A 21125-nucleotide genomic window follows, 5' to 3' on the forward strand; every position below is an offset into this window, starting at 1 on the left:
GGGGCCCCCAGGCAATAGGAGATTATGGGGCCCCCAGGCAATAGGAGATTATGGGGCCCCCAGGCAATATATTATGGGGCCACACAGTATACACACACACACACACACACATACAGTATACACACACAGACACCCAATATACACACACACCTGGTTTTATTGAGGCTGGCATTGAGGCTGGCAACCCTGATGGGGCCCCTTAGTGGCATGGGGCCCTCGGGCAGTGCCCGAGTGCCCGAATGGTCAGTCCGCCCCTGGTGGAGACAAGAGGTGTCAGATTTACAGCGTTTTTTTTAAATACCCTAAAATTTGAGAGTGGGAACCAGAATGTGAGAGAGCAAAAAAAAAAAAAAGGGAGGGGGAATTCATAAAAGTGTCTGAGAAAAAACGTTGTCCTAACTGGAGCGTAGCCAATCAGGTCTTACATTCTGTTTGTCTAAAAAAACAAAAACAAACTTGAATGCTAGAAGCTGATTGATTGCACTTTTTAGTATTTCCTCTGAAGTGTCAAAACATGAAAGATAGAGAGAGATGGAAAATAAGCGTGAGACCACCAAGCCACTTTTCATATCTTGCATTCTTACATCTTGCATTGTACATAGTGTTAGTAGCTCTGAAGTTGATTGTACAACTATTGTATGTCAGATTGCAACGTGTATAATGATCCTCAGGCTCTTCTATTCCTAAAGGGATGCAGACCCTGCAACGTTTCTCATTACAATACTGAGAATGATGAGGTGGTTATAATGAGGGCTGACCCTTCCATTCAATGGCAAAATCAATGGCAAAATTATTGCATGCTGTACAAATGGCCCTGTATATAGTTCACCTAGAAACGTGGCGTGGGAGAGCCAGAGATCGGGTCTGGAATGGAGGGTTGGGATGTCTGGTAAACTTACGAGATTTTTTGTAGGGATACATTGAGCTGTACGCTGCTGTCTTTTGTCCATGTGCAGTTCAGGTCTTCACTGGTCCTTTGTAGGAGGCAGCACAGACTACATTGGTCAATGTTACCTGTTGGGGTGATATAAAATACAGTGTTACAGGCAGAGAATAGGTGCAGGTACTTCATCCTACCCCAAATCACCTCTTGTCTCTACTCCTTAGCCACCTCCGAGCACCATCCCTTGTCTGCACCCCCTACCCACCTTTGAGCACTGTCCCTTGTCTCCACTCCCTACCCACCTCCGAGCACCGTCCCTTGTCTCCACCCCCTACCCACCTTTGAGCACTGTCCCTTGTCTTCACTCCCTACCCACCTCCGAGCATCGTCCCTTGTCTCCGCCCCTTACCCACCTCCAAGCATTGTCCCTTGTGTCTGCCCCCTACCCACCTCCGTGTACTGTCCCTTTTCTCCACCCCCTACCCACCTCCAAGTATTGTCCCTTGTCTCTGCCTCCTACCCAACTCTGAGAACTGTCCCTTGTCTCTACCCCTACCCAACTCAAAGCACTGTTCCTTGTCTCTGCCCCTTACCCACCTCCAAGCATCGTCCTTTGTTTCTGCCCCCTACCCACCTCCGAGCATTATCAATTGTCTCTGCGCCTTACCCACCTCCAAGCATTGTCCTTTGTCTCTGCCCCTAACCACCTCCTGAGCATAGTCCCTTGTCTCCACCCCCTACCAATCTCCTGTGCACAGTCCCTTGTCTCCATCCCATACCAACCTCCTGAGCACAGTCCCTTGTCTCCACCTTCTACCCAACTCGGAGTACTATCCCTTGTCTCCACTCCCTACCCACCTCCGAGCATCGTCCCTTGTCTCTCCCCCCTACCCAACTCAGAGAACTGTCCCTGGTCTCTGCTCCTACCCACCTCCAAGCACAGTCCCTTGTCTCTGCCTCTTACCCAACTCTGAGAACTGTCTCTTGTCTCCACCCCCTAACCACCTCTGAGCACTGTCCCTTGTCTCCGCCCCTTACCCACCTCCAAGCATTGTCCTTTGTCTCCACCCCCTACCAACCTCCTGAGCACAGTCACTTGTCTCCACCCCTACCCAACTTAGAACACTATCCCTTGTCTCTACCTCCTATCGACCTCTGAGCACTGTTTTTTGTCTCCACCCTCTAACCACCTCCAAGCATCGTCCCTTGTCTCGGGCCCCTGCTCAACTCAGAGCACTATCCCTTGTCTCCACCCCCTACCCACCTCTGAGCACTGTGCCTTGTCTCCACCCCTACCCACCTCTGAGCACTGTCCCTTGTCTCCACCCCCTACCCACCTCTGAGAACTGTCACTTGTCTCCGCCTCCTACCCACCTCTGAGCACCGTCGCTTGTCTCCGCCTCCTAACCACCTCTTAGCACTGTCCCTTGTCTCTGCGCCCTACTCAACTACGAGCATTGTCCCTTGTCTCCACCCCATACCCACCTTCCAGTGCCGCCCCATTTAGAGAAGACAGAACAAAATACAGGCTCTCCTCACTTAATGACCAGGTTCCGTTCCAACAACCAGGTCATTAAAAAAATTGGTCGTTAAACAAGTAATCAATATTTTAAGCATTCTTAACTACTGTACTATATTGTGAAAAAAAGGTCTAAACACAAAACTACAGCTCAATATCATTGTTTTAATTTGCATAAGTACAGAACACAAATACAAATTCTGCACTGTACTGCACAATACAATGATGTATAGCGCGTTGTTCGGGCTGGTCATAAGTCTGAGTGGTCGATAAACAGGTAAGTCGTTAAACAAGGAGTATCTGAATCATTTTGTGTTGCTAAGTAATTGTGTATGGAATTTGCTATTGATAACAAGAAAAGTAGTAAAATGGATCCCCTGCAGCCACCAACAATAGACAACCCTCAGAAACATTAGGCCCCCCCATTAAAAATAGATCCCTTTTACAACAACAGACCCCCCGGCAACAATAGATCATCCAGCAACAATAGACTCATTCACCAACAATGGATCTCCCTAGCACCAATAGACCCATCCAGCAACAATAGATCACCCCCAACAAAATAACCCTTCCAATACAATAACCCTTCCAGCTAAATAGATCCACTCCAGCAACAGTAGGTAACACGGCAACATTAGATACCCCAGCAACAATAGATAAGTCATTTGTATGGAATTTGTTAATAATAAGAGGGAAAGTAGTAAAATGGATCCCTTGCTCCCACCAACAATAGCTCCCCATGCCCAGCAACAATAGATCCCCCAACAATGTTAGCTACACCCCCCATCAACAGTAGATCCCCTCAGTAACAATAGACCCCCCCAGCAACATTAGATCCCCCCATCAACAATTGACCCATCCAGCAACAATAGACCTACCCAGCAACAATAGATCGCAACGCAACAATAGATCCCCAGCAACATTAGCCCCCCCTATCAACATTAGATCCCCCGATCAACAAAACAACCCTCCTAGCCAAATAGATCCACCCCAGCAACAATAGATAACCCAGCAGCCCCCATCAATAAACCTACACTCACCAGCAGCAATAGCCCCCCTCAGCTTTAATAAATGCTCCAGCACAGCCCATCACCCCTTTCCAGTACATACATTCCTAGCTAGAGCTGCATATCAGAGCATTTCCACTGAGAAAAAGCCCCGGTCACAGGTATCGTCATATGGAGTATTATCCACAATCCATGTTACAGACCACACCGCCGGCACCCAGTCAGCAGCTGCAGTATTTGTAGCTGCTGGCTTTTAAAAAAAAAAAAAAACGCGGAGTCCCGGTGGACTCCCGCTTTAAAGCCAGCAGCTACAAATACTGCAGCTGCTGACTTTTAAAATAATGACACTTACCCGCCCAGCACGCCCGCGATGTCGGCACCCGAAGCCGATCTCTCGATCGTCTCTCGGGTGCTGCCACCGCCATCTTGGCTATGGGAATCAGGAAGTGGAACCTTGCGGCTTCATTTCCCGGTTCCCTACCGCGCATGCGCGAGTCGCGCTGCGCAATAAGGATGGTCCCCGCTGTCTCTGGGATCCGTGTGTTTCCCAGCAGACAGCGGGGGACCTTCGGAAAGGGGCGTAGATATCTGTGGAAAGGGGCGTATATTCTGCAGATATCTATGCCAGAAGTGGGTGCAGATACCTGTACTGTACAGGTACCTGCACCCCCTCCCCCCAGAAAGGTGCCAATTGTGGCGCCGGAGGGGGGGAGGGTTCCAATGAGCGGAAGCTCCACTTTAGGGTGGACCTCCGCTTTAATGAAAAAATACACAGTTGAAATACATACAATTGTGCTCATAAGTTTACATACCCTGGCATAATTTAGGATTTCTTGCCCATTATTCAGAGAATATGAATGATAACACAAAAACATTTCTTTCACTCATGGTTAGTGTTAGGCTGAAGCCATTTATTATCAATCAACTCTGTTTACTCTTTTTAAATCATAATGGCAACAGAAACTACCCAAATGGCCCTGATCAAAAGTTTACATACCCTAGTGATTTTGGACTGATAACATGCATACAGTATGACACAAAGGGGTTTGAATCGCTATTAACCGCTTGCCACCCGCCGGCCGTCATGTGACGGCCAGGCACAGGGGCTCTCGTTCTGGGAGGGCATCATATGACGGCCTCACATTTAGACAGGGAATGTGCACGATTGTGCGCGCACATCCCTGTTCCTTTGGTGGCGCCGTGTCATGGAGACACTGCTCGCCACCGAGGGGGGTGAACAGCCATTGGGCATGTCTGTTTACCACGTGATCGGCCGTGATGAAATCATGGCCGATCCCAGGTGATACCGCCCCACTTTGCACGGCGCATGTGCGCGATTGGGAGCACGCTGCCTGTGCACGTAGGTGGCTACGTGTTCCCGGGAACACTGCTCGTCACCGACGGTGGTAAACGGCCATCGGCCAGTCGCTATTTGTGATCGGCTGTGATCCTTTCACAGCCGATCACTAAATGTAAACAAACCACGGTAACGAGATGTTACTGGCTTCTCTTCCTCACAAACCGATCGTGTGTAAGAAGGTGATTGCGGTAACATCTTGTACACAGTGTACACAAATCACACTGATTGCCCCCCCCCCCCAATAAAGAGGACCTGTCACCACCCATCAAAGTACCTGTCACTCACAGTCCATCAGAGTACCCAAGTACCTGTCACAGTCCATCTGAGTACCCAAGTACCTGTCGCAGTCCATTTGAGTACCCAAGTACCTGTCAGTCCATCTGAGTACCTGTCACAGTCCATCTGAGTACCCAAGTACCTGTCACAGTCCATCTGAGTACCTGTCACAGTCCATCTGAGTACCCAAGTACCTGTCACAGTCCATCTGAGTACCTGTCACAGTCCATCTGAGTACCCAAGTACCTGTCACAGTCCATCTGAGTACCTGTCACAGTCCATCTGAGTACCCAAGTAACTGTCACAGTCCATCTGAGTAACCAAATACCTGTCACAGTCCATCTGAGTACCCGAGTACCTGTCACAGTCCATCAGAATACCTCAGTATCTGTCACAGTCCATCAGAATACCTGAGTACCTGTCACAGTCCAGGTTGAGAAAAAAAGAAAAAATAAGGGAGGCGCGTGATCCGACGCTTTGATTAAAGAATGTATGCAATTTATTCACATAAAAGTCATGCCCATACAAGAACAAGTGATCAAAAAAGTAGGCTAACGCGTTTCGAGGATGTCCTCTTCATCAGAGCCTTCAATAACAGCAACAGAAGTCTGCACAAAAAATATATATATAGGGGCAGATACTTCAGTGTATATTCTGAGTGCTTCTTGTCAGAAGGTTGCCTCGTGCTGCCAGACAGTATATGGCTATTTCAACATATGAAACATTACCTGTCACAGTCTATCAGAATACCCGAGTACCTGTCACAATCCATTAGAGTACCCGAGTACCTGTCAGTCCATCTGAGTACCTGTCACAATCCATTAGAGTACCCGAGTACCTGTCAGTCCATCTGAGTACCTGAGTACCTGTCACAATCCATTAGAGTACCCGAGTACCTGTCAGTCCATCTGAGTACCCGAGTACCTGTCACAGTCCATCACCTGGGCGCAGCGGGTCCCGCCGCTGATAAAAGTGGTCTTGTGGCGAACACGCAGCAGAGACCACTTTTATCTTGAAGCGGACCGCTCGCTGAAGAAGAGGATACCGGGGTTACGGCAGCTGCTGCCATGACAATGATATTCCTCTTCCAAGTCGGTCCGGAAATGGTTTTAATATCACTTTAATCGCTTCAATACTGGGCACTTTTACCCCCTTCCTACCCAGGCAAATTTTCAGCTTTCAGCGCTGTCACAAAGAAAATTGCGTGTGATGCTACACTGTGATGCTACACTGTACCCAAATTACATTTTAATCATTTTCTTCCCCAAAAATGATTTATTTTGGTGGTATTTAATCACCGCTGATTTTAATTTTTTGCTAAACTAAAAATGTGGGAACAAAAATTTTCCTTCGTTTCTGGCAGAATTTTTTTTAAATAAGTAGTTTTTCTCCGCTGATGAGGCCGCACTGATGAAGAGGCAGAAATATGCAACACTGATAGGAGCCACTGATATGCAGCACTGATGAGCATTAATAGCACTGAAAAGTGACACTGATAGGTGGCACTGATGGGCACTGATAGGCAGCACATATGGGCAATGATAGGCGGCAGCACTGATGGGCATTTCTGATGGGCAGCACTGATGAGAGGGCACTGATGGACACTGAAAGGCAGCACTAACTGGCATTTCTGATGGGCACAAATTGGTATATCTCTGATGGGCACTGACTGGCATCACTGCTGGGCACTGTTGGGGCTGCACAGATAATCAGTGCCCTGATTATTTGTACAGTCCTCCCCTGTGAAGAGTTGCCGCTGATCGGCTCTCCTCTCATTCTGTCAGTGGGAGGCCAGGAGAGACGATTAACAGCACTTCCCTGTTTACATGTGATCAGCTGTGATTGGACGCAACCGATCACATGGTTAAAGAGCCACGATTGCCGTGCGGTGCACCCCTATGGGCACGCAAGCGCAGTGAGACCATAGTTGCCAACAGTCCCGATTTTCCTGGGACAATCCCAATTTTGGGATCCTCGTCCCGATCAGAGGCTGTCCTGATTTGGGATTTTGCCCAGGGAAATCGGAAATGTTTGCTTTTACATTTTTGGAACAGCTGGCTTCAACAAAATGTCCGCCAACACCGCCGCTAGATCGTTTACCCTTGTGTTCAGTGGAGAGAGGAAGGGGGCTCGATCCGTGCAGCCAATGAATCAGCTTCTCCTCTCACAATACTGAAGCCGAGGTTAGCTACATGGATCGGCCCCTCCCCTCTCCACTGAACACACAGCGCCGGCCGCTCATGCCAAGTTCCTTCTGCTCTTGTCTCAGTGCAGCAATTTAACTTTAATGCACAGGAGGGGGGTTAACTATATACAGGAGGAGGGGGGTTAACTATATACAGGGGGGTTAATTATATACAGGAGGAGGGGGTAAACTATATACAGAAGGAGGGGGTTAACTACATACAGGAGGAGGGGGGTTAGTAGGGTTGCCACCTTTTGTTCAAGTCAAACCCGAACACTTTAGCGGAGCACGCCAATTTTTGTTTTATAGTAAAAACTATACATATATTTTGCTATTAAATGACATTTCTAATCATATGAAGTTAATAACAAGAGTTCCCCTTTACATCAGAGCCCACAGAGCTCCCCTTTTTACATCTGAACTCACTGAGTTCCCTTTCACTGTAAGGGGGGACTGTCCAGACTCTGGTGTAAGGGAGAACTCTGGGGACTCTAACATAAGGGATGCTCTGGGAACCCTGATGTAAGGGGGGAGGGGGTTAACTATATACTGGAGGGGGGTTAACTATATACAGGAGGAGGGGGTTAACTATGTACAGGAGGGGTGTTAACTATATACAGGGGGAGGGGGGTAACTATATACAGGAAGGGGAGGGTTAACTATATACAGGGGGAGAGGGGCTAACTATATACAGGAGGGGGTTAACTATATATAGGAGGAGGAGGGTTAACTATATACAGGAGGGGGAGGGTTAACTATGTACAGGAGGGGTGTTAACTATATACAGGGGAGGGGGTTAACTATATACAGGAGAGGGGGGTTAACTATATACAGGAGGGGGGTTAACTATATACAGGAGGAGGGGGTTAACTATATACAGGGGGTTAACTATTTACAGGAGGGGGATTAACTATATACAGGAGAGGGTTAACTATTTACAGGAGGGGGTTAACTATGTACAGGAGAAGTTACTATGCACAGGGGGAAACTATGTACAGGGGGGATACTATGTACAGGGGGGGTAACAATGCATGGGGGGGTTACTATGTACAGGGGGGTAACTATGCACAGGGGGGTAACTAGGGGGAGAGGGATAGCTATGTACAGGGGGAGGGGGTAACTATGTACAGGGGGGGTTAACTATGGCTCTGCCTGGGACACTGATGTAAAGACAGAGGCTGGGAACACTGGTGTAAGGACTGACTCTGCTGGCGGAACCTGATGCAAGGAGGGACTCTGCTGGGGGCACCTGATGCAAGGATGGACTCTGCTGGGGGCACCTGATGCAAGGACGGAATCTGCTGGGGGCACCTGATGCAAGGACGGAATCTGCTGGGGGCACCTGATGCAAGGACGGACTCTGCTGGGGGCACCTGATGCTAGGATGGACTCTGCTGGGGGCACCTGATGCAAGGATGGACTCTGCTGTGGGCACCTGATGCAAGGATGGACTCTGCTGTGGGCACCTGATGCAAGGACGGGCTCTGCTGGGGGCACCTGATGTAAGGAAGGACTCTGCTGGTGGCGCCTAATGCAAGGAAGGGCTCTGCTGGTGGCACCTGATGCAAGCACATACACTGTTGGGGACACCTGATGCAAGGACGGACTCTGCTGGGGACATCTGATACAAGAATGGACTCTGCTGGGGGCATGTGATGCAAGGACGGACTCTGTTGAGGACACCTGATGCAAGGATGGACTCTGCTGGGGAAACCTGATGCAAGGATGGACTCTGCTGGGGGCACCTGATGCAAGGACGGGCTCTGCTGGGGGCACCTGATGCAAAGACGGACTCTTCTGGTGGCAGGAAATGTGGCTAGTGACACGCTCAGGGATCCCACTGAATCGGCATTATGGTAAGTTGAATAATTTCATTTTCTATTACAATGTAATAATAGAAATAATGCACTTCAATCATCCTGACACCATAACAACCATGGTGCCGGGATGATTGAAGTGCTAACACCAGGTGTTTGGAGTATCTTTATCTGCTGATTGTTAAACTTTCTAGAATACACATATTTCTATTGCTGTGTAGGATCTGGGCCTGCTGTCCGTTCATTCCTCTCTCCCCCTTTCCCTCTCTATCCCTCATTCATCTCAGACTCTAACCACAACCCCTTTGAGCCACGCCCATTTAAGCCACACCCACTATTTAACGTAAACCACGCCCATTTATTGTCACAGCACGCAAAGCATGCCAGAGTTTTCTCTTTTTTTTGCTATGCCACGCCTACGAATGCATACCCCACCCTCTAATTATAATACGGCTCCGCCTGCAGCAAAAAAGTGTCCCACAAATTTTTTTTGCAACGTTGGCAACTATGAGTGAGACTGGGAGTGACGTCATCCCAGAACGAGATGGGATCCCGCGTGTCCCGTCATTTGCCTATACAGTGCGGGAGAGGAGGTGAAGCGAGAGGATGAGGTCTCTGCAAAAGCACTAACACTGACTGAGGGAACATGAAAGAAACATGGAGGGTCTTGGCAGAACTCCACCAACTAGCACCAAACAGGAGGGTAGGCAGAGGGAGCAACAAAAATCACATAGTAAACAAGTTGTAATGGACCAAAACTGCCACTAGATGTCAGCACACTACAGTCAGAACAATAATAACCTTATGCAATGCAATAAAACAGAAAAATGACATAAAAGTGGGGCAGTACACAATAAACTCAGTTATGAGCATCTAAGACATAAGCAACTCAAATGTGAATGAAGAGAGGAAACTTTATGCTACTTCTCACTTGCCGCTGATTGTAAAGTCCATAGGCTGGGCCGACTTTATGTCTTCTCTTTTATGAAGTTGTATTGTGAGTTTACAGCCCACGAAAGAATGTGTGAAAGTTCTGATCCTCTTTTGTGGTTAGACGGCTCTGTTTCGATTTTGGTGACAGAAATAGAAATGAGAAGGGGGCAGAGGCACGAGGCTGGGGTTGCATGGTGGTGGTGGTGGTGTGTGGGGGGAGGGGGGGGGGCGGTGAACTCCCTCCTGGGCGATAACGGATGACGGTTACAGTGACCTTAAAAGAAGCAAAGAACTTTCTTTCTGCCGCTCCAAAAAACTGTTTAACTCTTTCTAAACCCGTCTCAGATACAACTGCCGGGTTGATTTTAGCAAAAAAAAGGCTCATTATTTTGGATCGCTCTTCAGAGGGCATTTGACTTATATTATGCCACCTCCTGTTTTAACCCCCTTAACCATTGCATGCAGTTGCGGGGGGAGCTTTCAGTTGAATGGGTTGTGTTTGGCGGGCGGTACTGTCCACAAAACATAACAGAAAGGGTCATTTTTTTTTGCGCCACAATGTAAAGTATTGCAGCTGTGGTATATGTACACCTTCCTCTGTAGGGAGCAGTGGGAGCTTGGTAAAAATTGGGGCAGTTGGGGTGCAGGGGGAATAGAGGCAGTCAAAATATGGCTCAACCGTGTGTTTTTACAGCCCTCCAACCACAAGTGTAAATGAAATCTAACCCTTGGTTCACACCTATGCGTTTTTTAGTGCGCTTTGCAGAAACACAGTACAGTCCATTCAACAAGGTGTTCTATGGATCTAGTTCACATCTGTGCGTTTTCAGCCGATGTGCTTTTTGTAAAGGGTCTGGGACTTTTTTCCACACAGCAGATTACGTTTTGGGTATAATAGACTTCAATGGACCCACACCAAAATGATGCATTTTTGATGCTTTTTTTGGCTAATATGAGAGGATGACAGTTCTTTTCATGTAGTGTGACATGGGTGCGACTTTACACTCTCTGGCACTCAAGTAGCATCAAAGTTGTGCAGGAACTTTTATGTGTCCAAAGTCGCATGTTAGCGTTAGGCCGCGTACACACGGGCGGATTGTCTGCCCAACTTAGTCCGCTGAACCGTGTTTCAGCGGACAATCCGCTCGTGTGTGGGCTTCAGCTGACTTTTCCAGCGGACAGTCTGACGAACAAAGTCTTATGGAATTTCCGTAAGACAGTCCGTTCAAACTTGGTTTTGTCCGTCCAAACTTGGTTTCAGCGGACAGTCCGCTCGTGTGTAGGCAAGTTGGACGGACTAAGTATGGCGCATGCTCAGAAAGGGTTTACACGGCCGAAGGTTGCATTGCAGTGTATAGGACGTCGTTTTTCTAGTCCCGTCGTACGTGCTGTACACGTCATCACGCACGCTTTCAGCGGACTGTCTGCTCATCGTGTGTGGTCAAGTCCGTTCATGCAAATTTTGAACGGACTGTCTGTCGGATTGTCTGCCGAACTTAGTTGGGCAGACAATCCGCCCGTGTGTACGCGGCCTTAGGGTTAAGGGCTAGCACTAAAGTTAAGGGCTAGGGTTAAGGATCAGGGCTAGAGTTAGGGACTATAATTAAGGTTAAGGACTAGGATTAGGGTTAAATTTTAAGGGTTAGGGTTAAATGTTAGGGTTAGGGTTACCTGTAATCATTCAGAATATCGGTAATTGTTACTATCGTTACTCTAACTCTAACCCTAACTCTAACATTTAATTCCAACCCTATCTCTAACTCTAACCCTAAATCTAACCCTAACTATAACATTTAATTCCAACCCTATCTCTAAGGCCGCGTACACACGGGCGGATTGTCTGCCCAACTTAGTCCGCTGAACCGTGTTTCAGCGGACAATCCGCTCGTGTGTGGGCTTCAGCGGACTTTTTCAGCGGACAGTCTGACGGACTTAGTCTTTCGGAATCTCCGTAATTTTGTCCGTCCAAACTTGGTTTCAGCGGACAGTCCGCTCGTGTGTAGGCAAGTTGGACGGACTAAGTATGGTGCATGCTCAGAAAGGATTTACACGGCCGAAGATTGCATTGCTGTGTATTGGACGTCGTTTTTCTAGTCCTGTTGTACGTGCTGTACACGTCATCGCGCAAGCTTTCAGCGGACTGTCTGTTCATCGTGTGTGGTCAAGTCCGTTCATTCAAAACTTGAACGGACTGTCTGTCGGATTGTCTGACGAACTTAGTTGGGCAGACAATCCGCCCGTGTGTACGCGGCCTAACTCTAACCCTAAATCTAACCCTAAGGCCGCGTACACACGGGCCGACTGTTCGCCCAACTTTGCCCGCTGAACAGTGTTTCAGCGGACAGTCCGCTCGTGTGTGGGCTTCAGCGGACAGTCTGACGAACAAAGTTTTTCGGAAATTCCCGTAAGACAGTCCGCTGAAACTTGGTTTGAGCGGACAGTCCGCTCGTGTGTAGGCTTGTTCGTCAAACTAAGTTCCGCGCATGCTCAGAAAGGATTTACACGCCGAAGGTTGCATTGCAGTGTATAGGACGTCGTTTTTCTAGTCCCGTCGTACGTGCCGTTCACGTCATCGCGCACGCTTTCAGCGGACTGTTCGTTCATCGACTGTTTGTCGGATTGTTTGACAAACTAAGTTGGGCGAACAGTCCGCCCGTGTGTACGCGGCCTAACTCTAACATTTAATTCCAACTCTATCTCTAACTCGAACCCTAAATCTAACCCTAACATTTAATTCCAATCCTATCTCTAATTCTAACCCTAATTCTAACTATAAACCTAACTCTAACCCTAACGCTAACTCTAACATTTAATTCCAATCCTATCTCTAACTCTAGCCCTAACTCTAATATTTAATTCCAACCCTATCTCTAACTCTAACCCTAACTCTAACCCTAACATTAGCCTAACCCTAGCCCCACCATTTAACCCTAGCTCTCAACCCTAGGGAAGTGACACGTGTTTTAACCCTAACTCTAACCCTAACCCTAACTCTAACTTTAACCCTAAAGCCGCGTACACACGGGCGGACTGTCTGGCCAACTTAGTCCGTCAGACAATCAGACGGACAGTCCGTCATACTTTCGAATGAACGGACTTGACCACACACACCACTTTTTGAGCGGACTAATACGGCGTACTAAGTCCGCCATACTATCCGCCCTACTTTTGAAATGAACGGACTCGCCCACACACGCGGAGGAAAGTCCGCTCATTTCGAGCGGGTCTCCAGGTAGGCGGGGCCCGTGAAGGAGACGTCGCTGGCCCCGCCGCCTGGTATGGACTTAAAGGGGAACCCCAACGCCGAAAAAAATCGGCGTGGGGGTCCCCCCAAGTCCACAACAGACCCTTGTCCGAGCACGCTACCCGGCCGGCCAGGAAAGGGGGGCGAGCGAGCGCCCCCCCCTCCTAAACCGTACCAGGCCGCGTGCCCTCAACATGGGGGGGTGCCTTGAGGAAGGGGGGGCCGCGCGGCCCCCCCACCCCAAAGCACCTTGTCCCCATGTTGATGAGGACAAGGGCCTCTTCCCGACAACCCTGGCCGTTGGTTGTCGGGGTCTGCGGGTGGGGGGCTTATCGGAATCCGGGAGCCCCCTTTAATAAGGGGGCCCCCGGATACCGGCCCCCCACCCTATGTGAATGAGTATGGGGTACAATGTACCCCTACCCATTCACCTGTAAAATAAAAGTACAAAAAAAACACAACACACGAGATAAAATACTTTATTGCACAGCTCCGGGGGTCTTCCGTCTTCGGGGGTCTTCTCGCCGGACTCCTCCGCCATCTTCTTGTAGCTCTTTTGCTAGCGGAGGAGTCCGGCTTTCTTCCTCGCCGCCGGCCTCTTCTCCCGACTTCGGGGGTCTTGTCCCCCTCTTTGGTTCTTCTGCCGGGCCACCGCGCCTTCTTATAGCTCTTTTACAGGCGGTGGCCCGGTCTTCTGTCGCCGCCGCCGCCTTCCGTTCTTCTTCTTCTTCTTCTTCTCCAGGAGATGTTGCCTCGACGATCTCTCCGGCCGGAATGCCAGGGACGCACTGCGCGGCCACTTATATAGGGACAAGGGGCGGTGTCACATGGCTTTATGTCACATGGGTTGGTCACATGGGTTGATGTCACATGGGGACTATGACATCGTAAGAGGGCGGGGTCACCATGTGACACCAACCCATGTGACATAAAGCCATGTGACACCGCCCCTTGTCCCTATATAAGTGGCCGCGCAGTGCGTCCCTGGCATTCCGGCCGGAGAGATCGTCGAGGCAACATCTCCTGGAGAAGAAGAAGAAGAAGAAGAAGAAGAAGAACAGAAGGCGGCGGCGACAGAAGACCGGGCCACCGCCTGTAAAAGAGCTATAAGACGGCGCGGTGGCCCGGCAGAAGAACCGAAGAGGGGGACAAGACCCCCGAAGTCGGGAGAAGAGGCCGGCGGCGAGGAAGAAAGCCGGACTCCTCCGCTAGCAAAAGAGCTACAAGAGATAGCGGAGGAGTCCGGCGAGAAGACCCCCGAAGACGGAAGACCCCCGGAGCTGTGCAATAAAGTATTTTATCTCGTGTGTTGTGTTTTTTTTTGTACTTTTATTTTACAAGTGAATGGGTAGGGGTACATTGTACCCCATACTCATTCACATAGGGTGGGGGGCCGGTATCCGGGGGCCCCCTTATTAAAGGGGGCTCCCGGATTCCGATAAGCCCCCCGCCCGCAGACCCTGACAACCAACGGCCAGGGTTGTCGGGAAGAGGCCCTTGTCCTCATCAACATGGGGAAAAGGTGCTTTGGGGTGGGGGGGCCCCCCCATGTTGAGGGCACGCGGCCTGGTACGGCTCAGGAGGGGGGGCGCTCGCTCGCCCCCCTTTCCTGGCCGGCCGGGTAGCGTGCTCGGACAAGGGTCTGTTGTGGACCTTGGGGGACCCCCAAGCCGATTTTTTTCGGCGTTGGGGTACCCCTTTAAGTTCATACCAGGCGGCGGGGCCAGCGACGTCTCCTTCACGGGCCCCGCCTACCTGGAGACCCGCTCGAAATGAGCGGACTTTCCTCCGCGTGTGTGGGCGAGTCCGTTCATTTCAAAAGTAGGGCGGATAGTATGGCGGACTTAGTACGCCGTATTAGTCCGCTCAAAAAGTGGTGTGTGTGGTCAAGTCCGTTCATTCGAAAGTATGACGGACTGTCCGTCAGATTGTCTGACGGACTAAGTTGGCCAGACAGTCCGCCCGTGTGTACGCGGCTTTAGGGTTAAAGTTAGAGTTTGGGTTAGGGTTAGAGTTAGTTTTTTTCGGCGTTGGGGTTCCCCTTTAAGTCCATACCAGGCGGCGGGGCCAGCGACGTCTCCTTCGCAGGCCCCGCCTACCTGGAGACGTGCTCGAAATGAGCGGACTTTTCTCCGGGCGGGAAAAGTCTGCTCATTTCAAAAGTACGGCGGACTGGCATACACACGGGCGGATTGTCCGCCGAAATGCGAGTCCGACGGACAGTATTACGGAAATTCCGAAATACTTAGTCCGCCAGACTGCACGCTGAAAAAGTCCGCTGAAGCCCACACACGAGCGGACTGTCCGCTGAAATGTGTTTCGGCGGACTAAGTTGGCCAGACAGTCTGCCCGTGTGTACGCGGCTTAACTCTAACCCCAACCCTAACGCTAAACCTAACTCTAACCATAACTCTAACTCTAACTCTAACTCTAACCCTAACCCTAACCCTTACCCTAACTCGAACCCTAACTCGAACCCTAACTCGAACCCTAACTCTAACTCTAACCCTAACCCTAACCCTAACTCTAACCCCAGCTCTAACCCTAACCCTAACTCTAACCCTAACCTTCACCCTAACCCTAACCCTAACGCTAAACCTAACTCTAACTCTAACTCTAACCCTAACTCTAACATTTAACCCTAACACTAACCCTTAACCCTAACCCTAGCCCCAACATTTAACCCTAGCCCTCAACCCTAGGGAAGTGACACGTGTTCACCCAGGAATGAGCAGGCAGGGACTGCTTGGTGTGGTATGGAGCTGGTACCCAACTTATAATACTTATGCACATATACATTAATTTACCAAAAGTATTGGGACACCTGCCTTTACATGCATTATTATTATTATACAGGATTTATATAGCGCCTTACAACTTGATACATAAACTTTTATGACATCCTAGTCTTAGTCTGTAGGGTTCAATATTTTTTAGGCCCACCCTATGCAGCTATAACAGCTTCAACTCTTCTGGGAAGGCTTTCTACAAGGTTTAGGAGTGTATCTATGGGAATGTTTGACCATTCTTCCAGAAGCGCATTTGTGAGGTCAGGCACTGATGTTGGGCGAGAAGGCCTGGCTAGCAGTCTCTGCTCTAATTCATCCGAAAGGTGTTCTATCAAGTTGAAGTCAGGATTCCGTGCACGCCAGTCAAGTTCTTCCACTCCAAACTCACTCATCCATGTCTTAATGGACCTTGCTTTGTGCACTGGTGCACAGTCATGTTGGAACAGGAAGGGACCATCTCCAAACTGTTCCCATGAAGTTGGGAGCATGAAATTGTCCAAAATGTCTTGAGAGTTCCCTTCACTGGAACTAAGGGGCCAAGCCCAACCCCTGAAAAACAACCCCACATTATAATCCCCCTCCACCAAATGATTTGAACCAGTGTACAAAGCAAGGTCCACAAAGACATGGATGAGTGAGTTTGGGGTGGAGGAACATGACTGGCCTGAACAGAGTCCTGATCTCACCTTGTGGACAGCCTTCCCAGAAGAGTTGGATCTGTTATAGCTGCAAAGAGCGGGCCAACTCAATATTGAACCCTACGGACTAAGACTAGAATGCCATTAAAGTTCATGTGCGTGTAAAGGCAGGTGTCCCAATACTTTTGGTAATTTAGTGTGTTTGATCCCCTGCGCTACTATGTGTACATACAGTAAAAAAAAAAAAAACTATACTATATAAATATTTGTGGGTTTTGCTGCTAATACCTATGAAGATGCGAAGCGAAACCTTCGGAGTTTATTCCGACGGGAAAACCGGTCGTGTGTACGCGGCATTATATGTGAAAAAAATTCTGATGAAACATTTGAACTAATTAATGGTGATAGTGACTCTTATCCAAAGTCTTAAGTGCAGAGTGAAATCTACAATCCCTTCAATGACAACTAAACTTAATTAAATATTAAAGGAATAAGTGACAAGTCAAGTGTAATAAATGATAAAACTTCACAAAGATATCAATAACACCAAACATTCCAATTCATGGTGAATAGTGTAACAATGTTCAAATCAAGTGGTAAACCTGTGCAGATCCCAAGACAGGTACTCTTTCATGGATTCTGTGTGCTCAATAAGCATGGCACCTTATGCACCTCCACCAGTCTGTGTGTGCGCTCATCTTAGTTATAGACTTGACCCAGGTCTATATAAGCCTTCCCCTCAGGGGACAGTACCCCTTGGCTGGCGGCTCTCCTCCTGTGGTGGGGCGTCTATCTTCATCAGGTGTGCAGTGACCCTCAGATTGGAATTGCTCAAAAAGTATAGAGGACCAACATAGTGTTGAACTGTATAACTCTATCTTTATTAAAATATTACGATTCAAACTCACATTTATATGTGTACATCATGCAGTGCACTTAGGTAAACCGCTCAGAACATTTGGGATGCCTATCCCCTTAAAAATGCATCTGCAGCTCGGTCCAGGGAGATACCATTCAATCTTCCTGTTGCGGCGTGATGATGTTACTAACTCCGCCCCGTCACTCATCATATGACTTCCTCAAAGAGCTTCCATCAACAACTGGGGTCAAAGCAGATAGAAACATGGTGTCCAGTAGAAGGAACCATCCTACCATTCCCACCATTGATCTGGAGAGTGCATGGGGTGCAGTGCTCACTGCACAGTACCCTCGCCCCCACCCTCGCAGGAAGGCGCTACACCTCAGGCGGCTGCCCCTGGTTATAGCAGTGGATCCTATAATGGAGCTTCTATATTTCAGGAGTTACCTGACTTGTTTTGTTGGAGTTCTCTAAATGGCATTCTTGTATTGCTTCACTTGGGGCTACTGTCCTTCTTGACCCTCCTTTGCCCCGACCATGGTTATACCAGTGAATCCTATGATGGAGCAATTATATTTCAGGAGTTACCTGTCTTGTTTTGTTGGAGATCTATAAATGGCATTCTTGCATTTCTTCACCTAGGCGACTGTTCCTCTTGCCCCTCCCTTGCCCCGGCCCTGGTTATAGAAGCGGATCCTATGATAGAGCTTCTATATTTCAGGAATTACCTGACTTGTTTTGTTGGAGATCTCTAAATGGAATTCTTGTATTGCTTCATTTGGGGCGACTGTCCTTCTTGAACCTCCCTTCCCCCGGCCCTGGTTATACCAGTGAATCCTATGATGGAGCTTTTATATTTCAGGAGTTACCTGACTTGTTTTGTTGGAGATCTATAAATGGCATTCTTGCATTTCTTCACCTTGGCGACTACCTCTCTTGCCCCTCCCTTGCCCCGACCCTGGCTATATCAGTGGATCCTATGATGGAGCTTCAATATTTCAGAAGTTACCCAACTTGTTTTGTTGGAGATCTATAAATGGCATTCTTGCATTTCTTCACTGCCCCGACCCTGGTTATAGAAGTGGATCCTATGATAGAGCTTCTATATTTCAGGAGTTACCTGACTTGTTTTGTTGGAGATCTCTAAATGGAATTCTTGTATTGCTTCACTTGGGGCAACTGTCCTTCTTGACCCTCCCTTTCCCTGGCCCCGGTTATATCAGTGGATCCTATGATGGAGCTTCAACATTTCAGGAGTTACCCAACTTGTTTTGTTGGAGATCTATAAATGGCATTCTTGCATTTCTTCACCTAGGCGACTCTACCTCTTGCCCCTCCCTTGCCCCGGCCCTGGTTATAGATGTGGATCCTATGATGGAGCTTCTATATTTCAGGGGTTACCTGACTTGTTTTGTTGGAGATCTCTAAATGGTGTACTTGTATTGCTTCATTTGGGGCGACTGCCCTTCTTGACCCTCCCTTGTCCCGGCCCTGGTTATAGCAGTGGATTCTATGATGAAGCTTCTATATTTCAGGAGTTACCTGACTTGTTTTGTTGGAGGAGACCTATAAATGGCATTCTTGCATTTCTTCACCTAGATGACTTCCCCGCTTGCCCCTCCCTCGCCCCGACCCTGGTTATAACAGTGGATCCTATGATGGAGCTTCTATATTTCAGGGGTTACCTGACTTTTTTTTTTGGAGATCTCTAAATGGCTTTCTGGTATTGCTTCACTTGGGGTGACTGTCCTTCTTGACCCTCCTTTGCCCTGGCCCTGGTTATAGAAGTGGATCCTATGATGGAGCTTCTATATTTCAGGAGTTACCTGATTTGTTTTGCTGGAGATCTATAAATGGTATTCTTGCATTGCTTCACCTGGGGCGACTGCTCCTCATACCCTTCTCTTGTCCCCGCCCTGGTTATAACATTGGATCCTATGATGGAGCTTTTATATTTCAGAAGTTACCTGACTTGTTTTTCTGGAGATCTCTAAATGGTATTCTTGTATTGCTTCACCTGGGGCGGCTGCTCCTCACGCCCCCCTCTTGTCCCTGCCCTGGTTATAACATTGGGTCCTATGATGGAGCTTCTATATTTCAGTAGTTTAACTTGTTTAATTACAGATCTATGAGCAGCATTTTTGTATTGCTCCACCTGGGTAGTTGTTGGCAGAAGACAAGCCCTAAAATGATCCATGCCGTTATCAGGGAATTTCCGTGAACTATTGTTTGCGGACATTGGACTCTGCAATTACGGTACTTTCTGAGCATAGGGAATTCACTTTGGCTCAGATTTGTAGAAAGGACAGAACAACACAAGATCAGGAGGGTGGGGTGGTTTGCAGCCCTTTGCATTATAATGCTTGTACTATACAAGTATTTCTTATATAAAATGCAAATCTCATGATTTTGCTCTTTTATATCTGATGTACATCCATGTGCAAGTTTATTATTTAAAAGGAAAATGAAAAGGCCCCCTTCGCTCTCATGGGGTAAAATGTGCGTAGTGTGTGCAAAGTGGAACAGGCAGAGGTGACGGACTGTAACAGTTTGGGCTCTACTGTATTTATTTGTTTGCCGATAAAAAAAGAGACATTTAAAGAGACATTGTCACCTTGTCCATTACTCCCAGGGTCATGGAACAATAACCCGAGCAATATTAGGGGGAGGAAATCACGTTTCCCCATACCTAGTAGCATGGCCTATTTCTTTCAAGCAGCGATAGAGGGAGACGTGATGAGAAAGGTGAGTTTCATGGCTGTAGACATTCATGTTGCTTTTGGTGAGCAGTGCCACCTCTGAACGTGACTTAAGCAGTTATATGGGGCCAATGCAATCGCACTATAACTATGTGCAATGCACGCAATTGCAGCGCAGTACTACGGCAATTATAGGGTTATCGGGAGATAAAGAGCCTATGTATGGCCTGTCAAACACCTCTGAAAAGCGACTTAAGTGTGAATCAGAAGAGCGGCATCCCTAAGTTCCTCTATTCAGAGCTTCCACAGGGATGGGCGACTATGCAGGGCCAATAATAAAGCACCAGAGAAGTTACATGAGAGGAAGGGGAGTGAGTCACATATATATATATATATATATATATATATATATATATATATATATAGGTCATAGGTGCTTTTTGTATTTTACAAATAGTAGAACAGAAAAAAAGATATACGTTTTAAAACATAATAAAAAAAAAAAATATATATATATATATATATATATATATATTTTTTTTTTTATTATGTTTTAAAACGTATATCTTTTTTTCTGTTCTACTATTTGTAAAATACAAAAAGCACCTATGACACAGGTGCCGCAAAGCATTATGAGTATTTTAAAGAGAGAGCAGAGGTTACTTTCAGACTGTCTCTCTCTAATTGATCCTTTTGCTAAGAACCTCCACAATGCACCACCATCCCCAACAATGTCCTTAGGAATTTCCTAAATACAATTATAGACATCATCTTCTCAGTACCTGGCCTGCCCAGGAAGGTCCTGATATAAACGCTGCGTATAACCTCTTCTATAGCTGGTACAAGACAGTGACGTCTATTTTTGAGGTGTATAAATGTATTTAGAAATAGATTTGGAAGGCACAGGTAGTTGGTT

The 21125-nt window shown here is 47.9% G+C and overlaps 1 protein-coding gene across 1 annotated transcript in view; it reads right to left on the minus strand.

The window, feature by feature from the left end:
* IL27RA (interleukin 27 receptor subunit alpha) overlaps positions 1-21125 on the minus strand; it is a 91976-nt gene that overhangs the window by 52486 nt on the left and 18365 nt on the right. Inside the window, exon 3 of the mRNA XM_077470440.1 lies at positions 900-1014. Coding sequence (XP_077326566.1) covers positions 900-1014 — 115 coding nt within the window. The remainder of the gene's footprint in view (positions 1-899; positions 1015-21125) is intronic.

This window comes from Lithobates pipiens, unplaced genomic scaffold (assembly GCF_037356315.1).
Source record: "Lithobates pipiens isolate NorthernLeopardFrog02 unplaced genomic scaffold, aLitPip1_a1.2 Scaffold_8, whole genome shotgun sequence".
Classification (NCBI taxonomy): domain Eukaryota; kingdom Metazoa; phylum Chordata; class Amphibia; order Anura; family Ranidae; genus Lithobates; species Lithobates pipiens.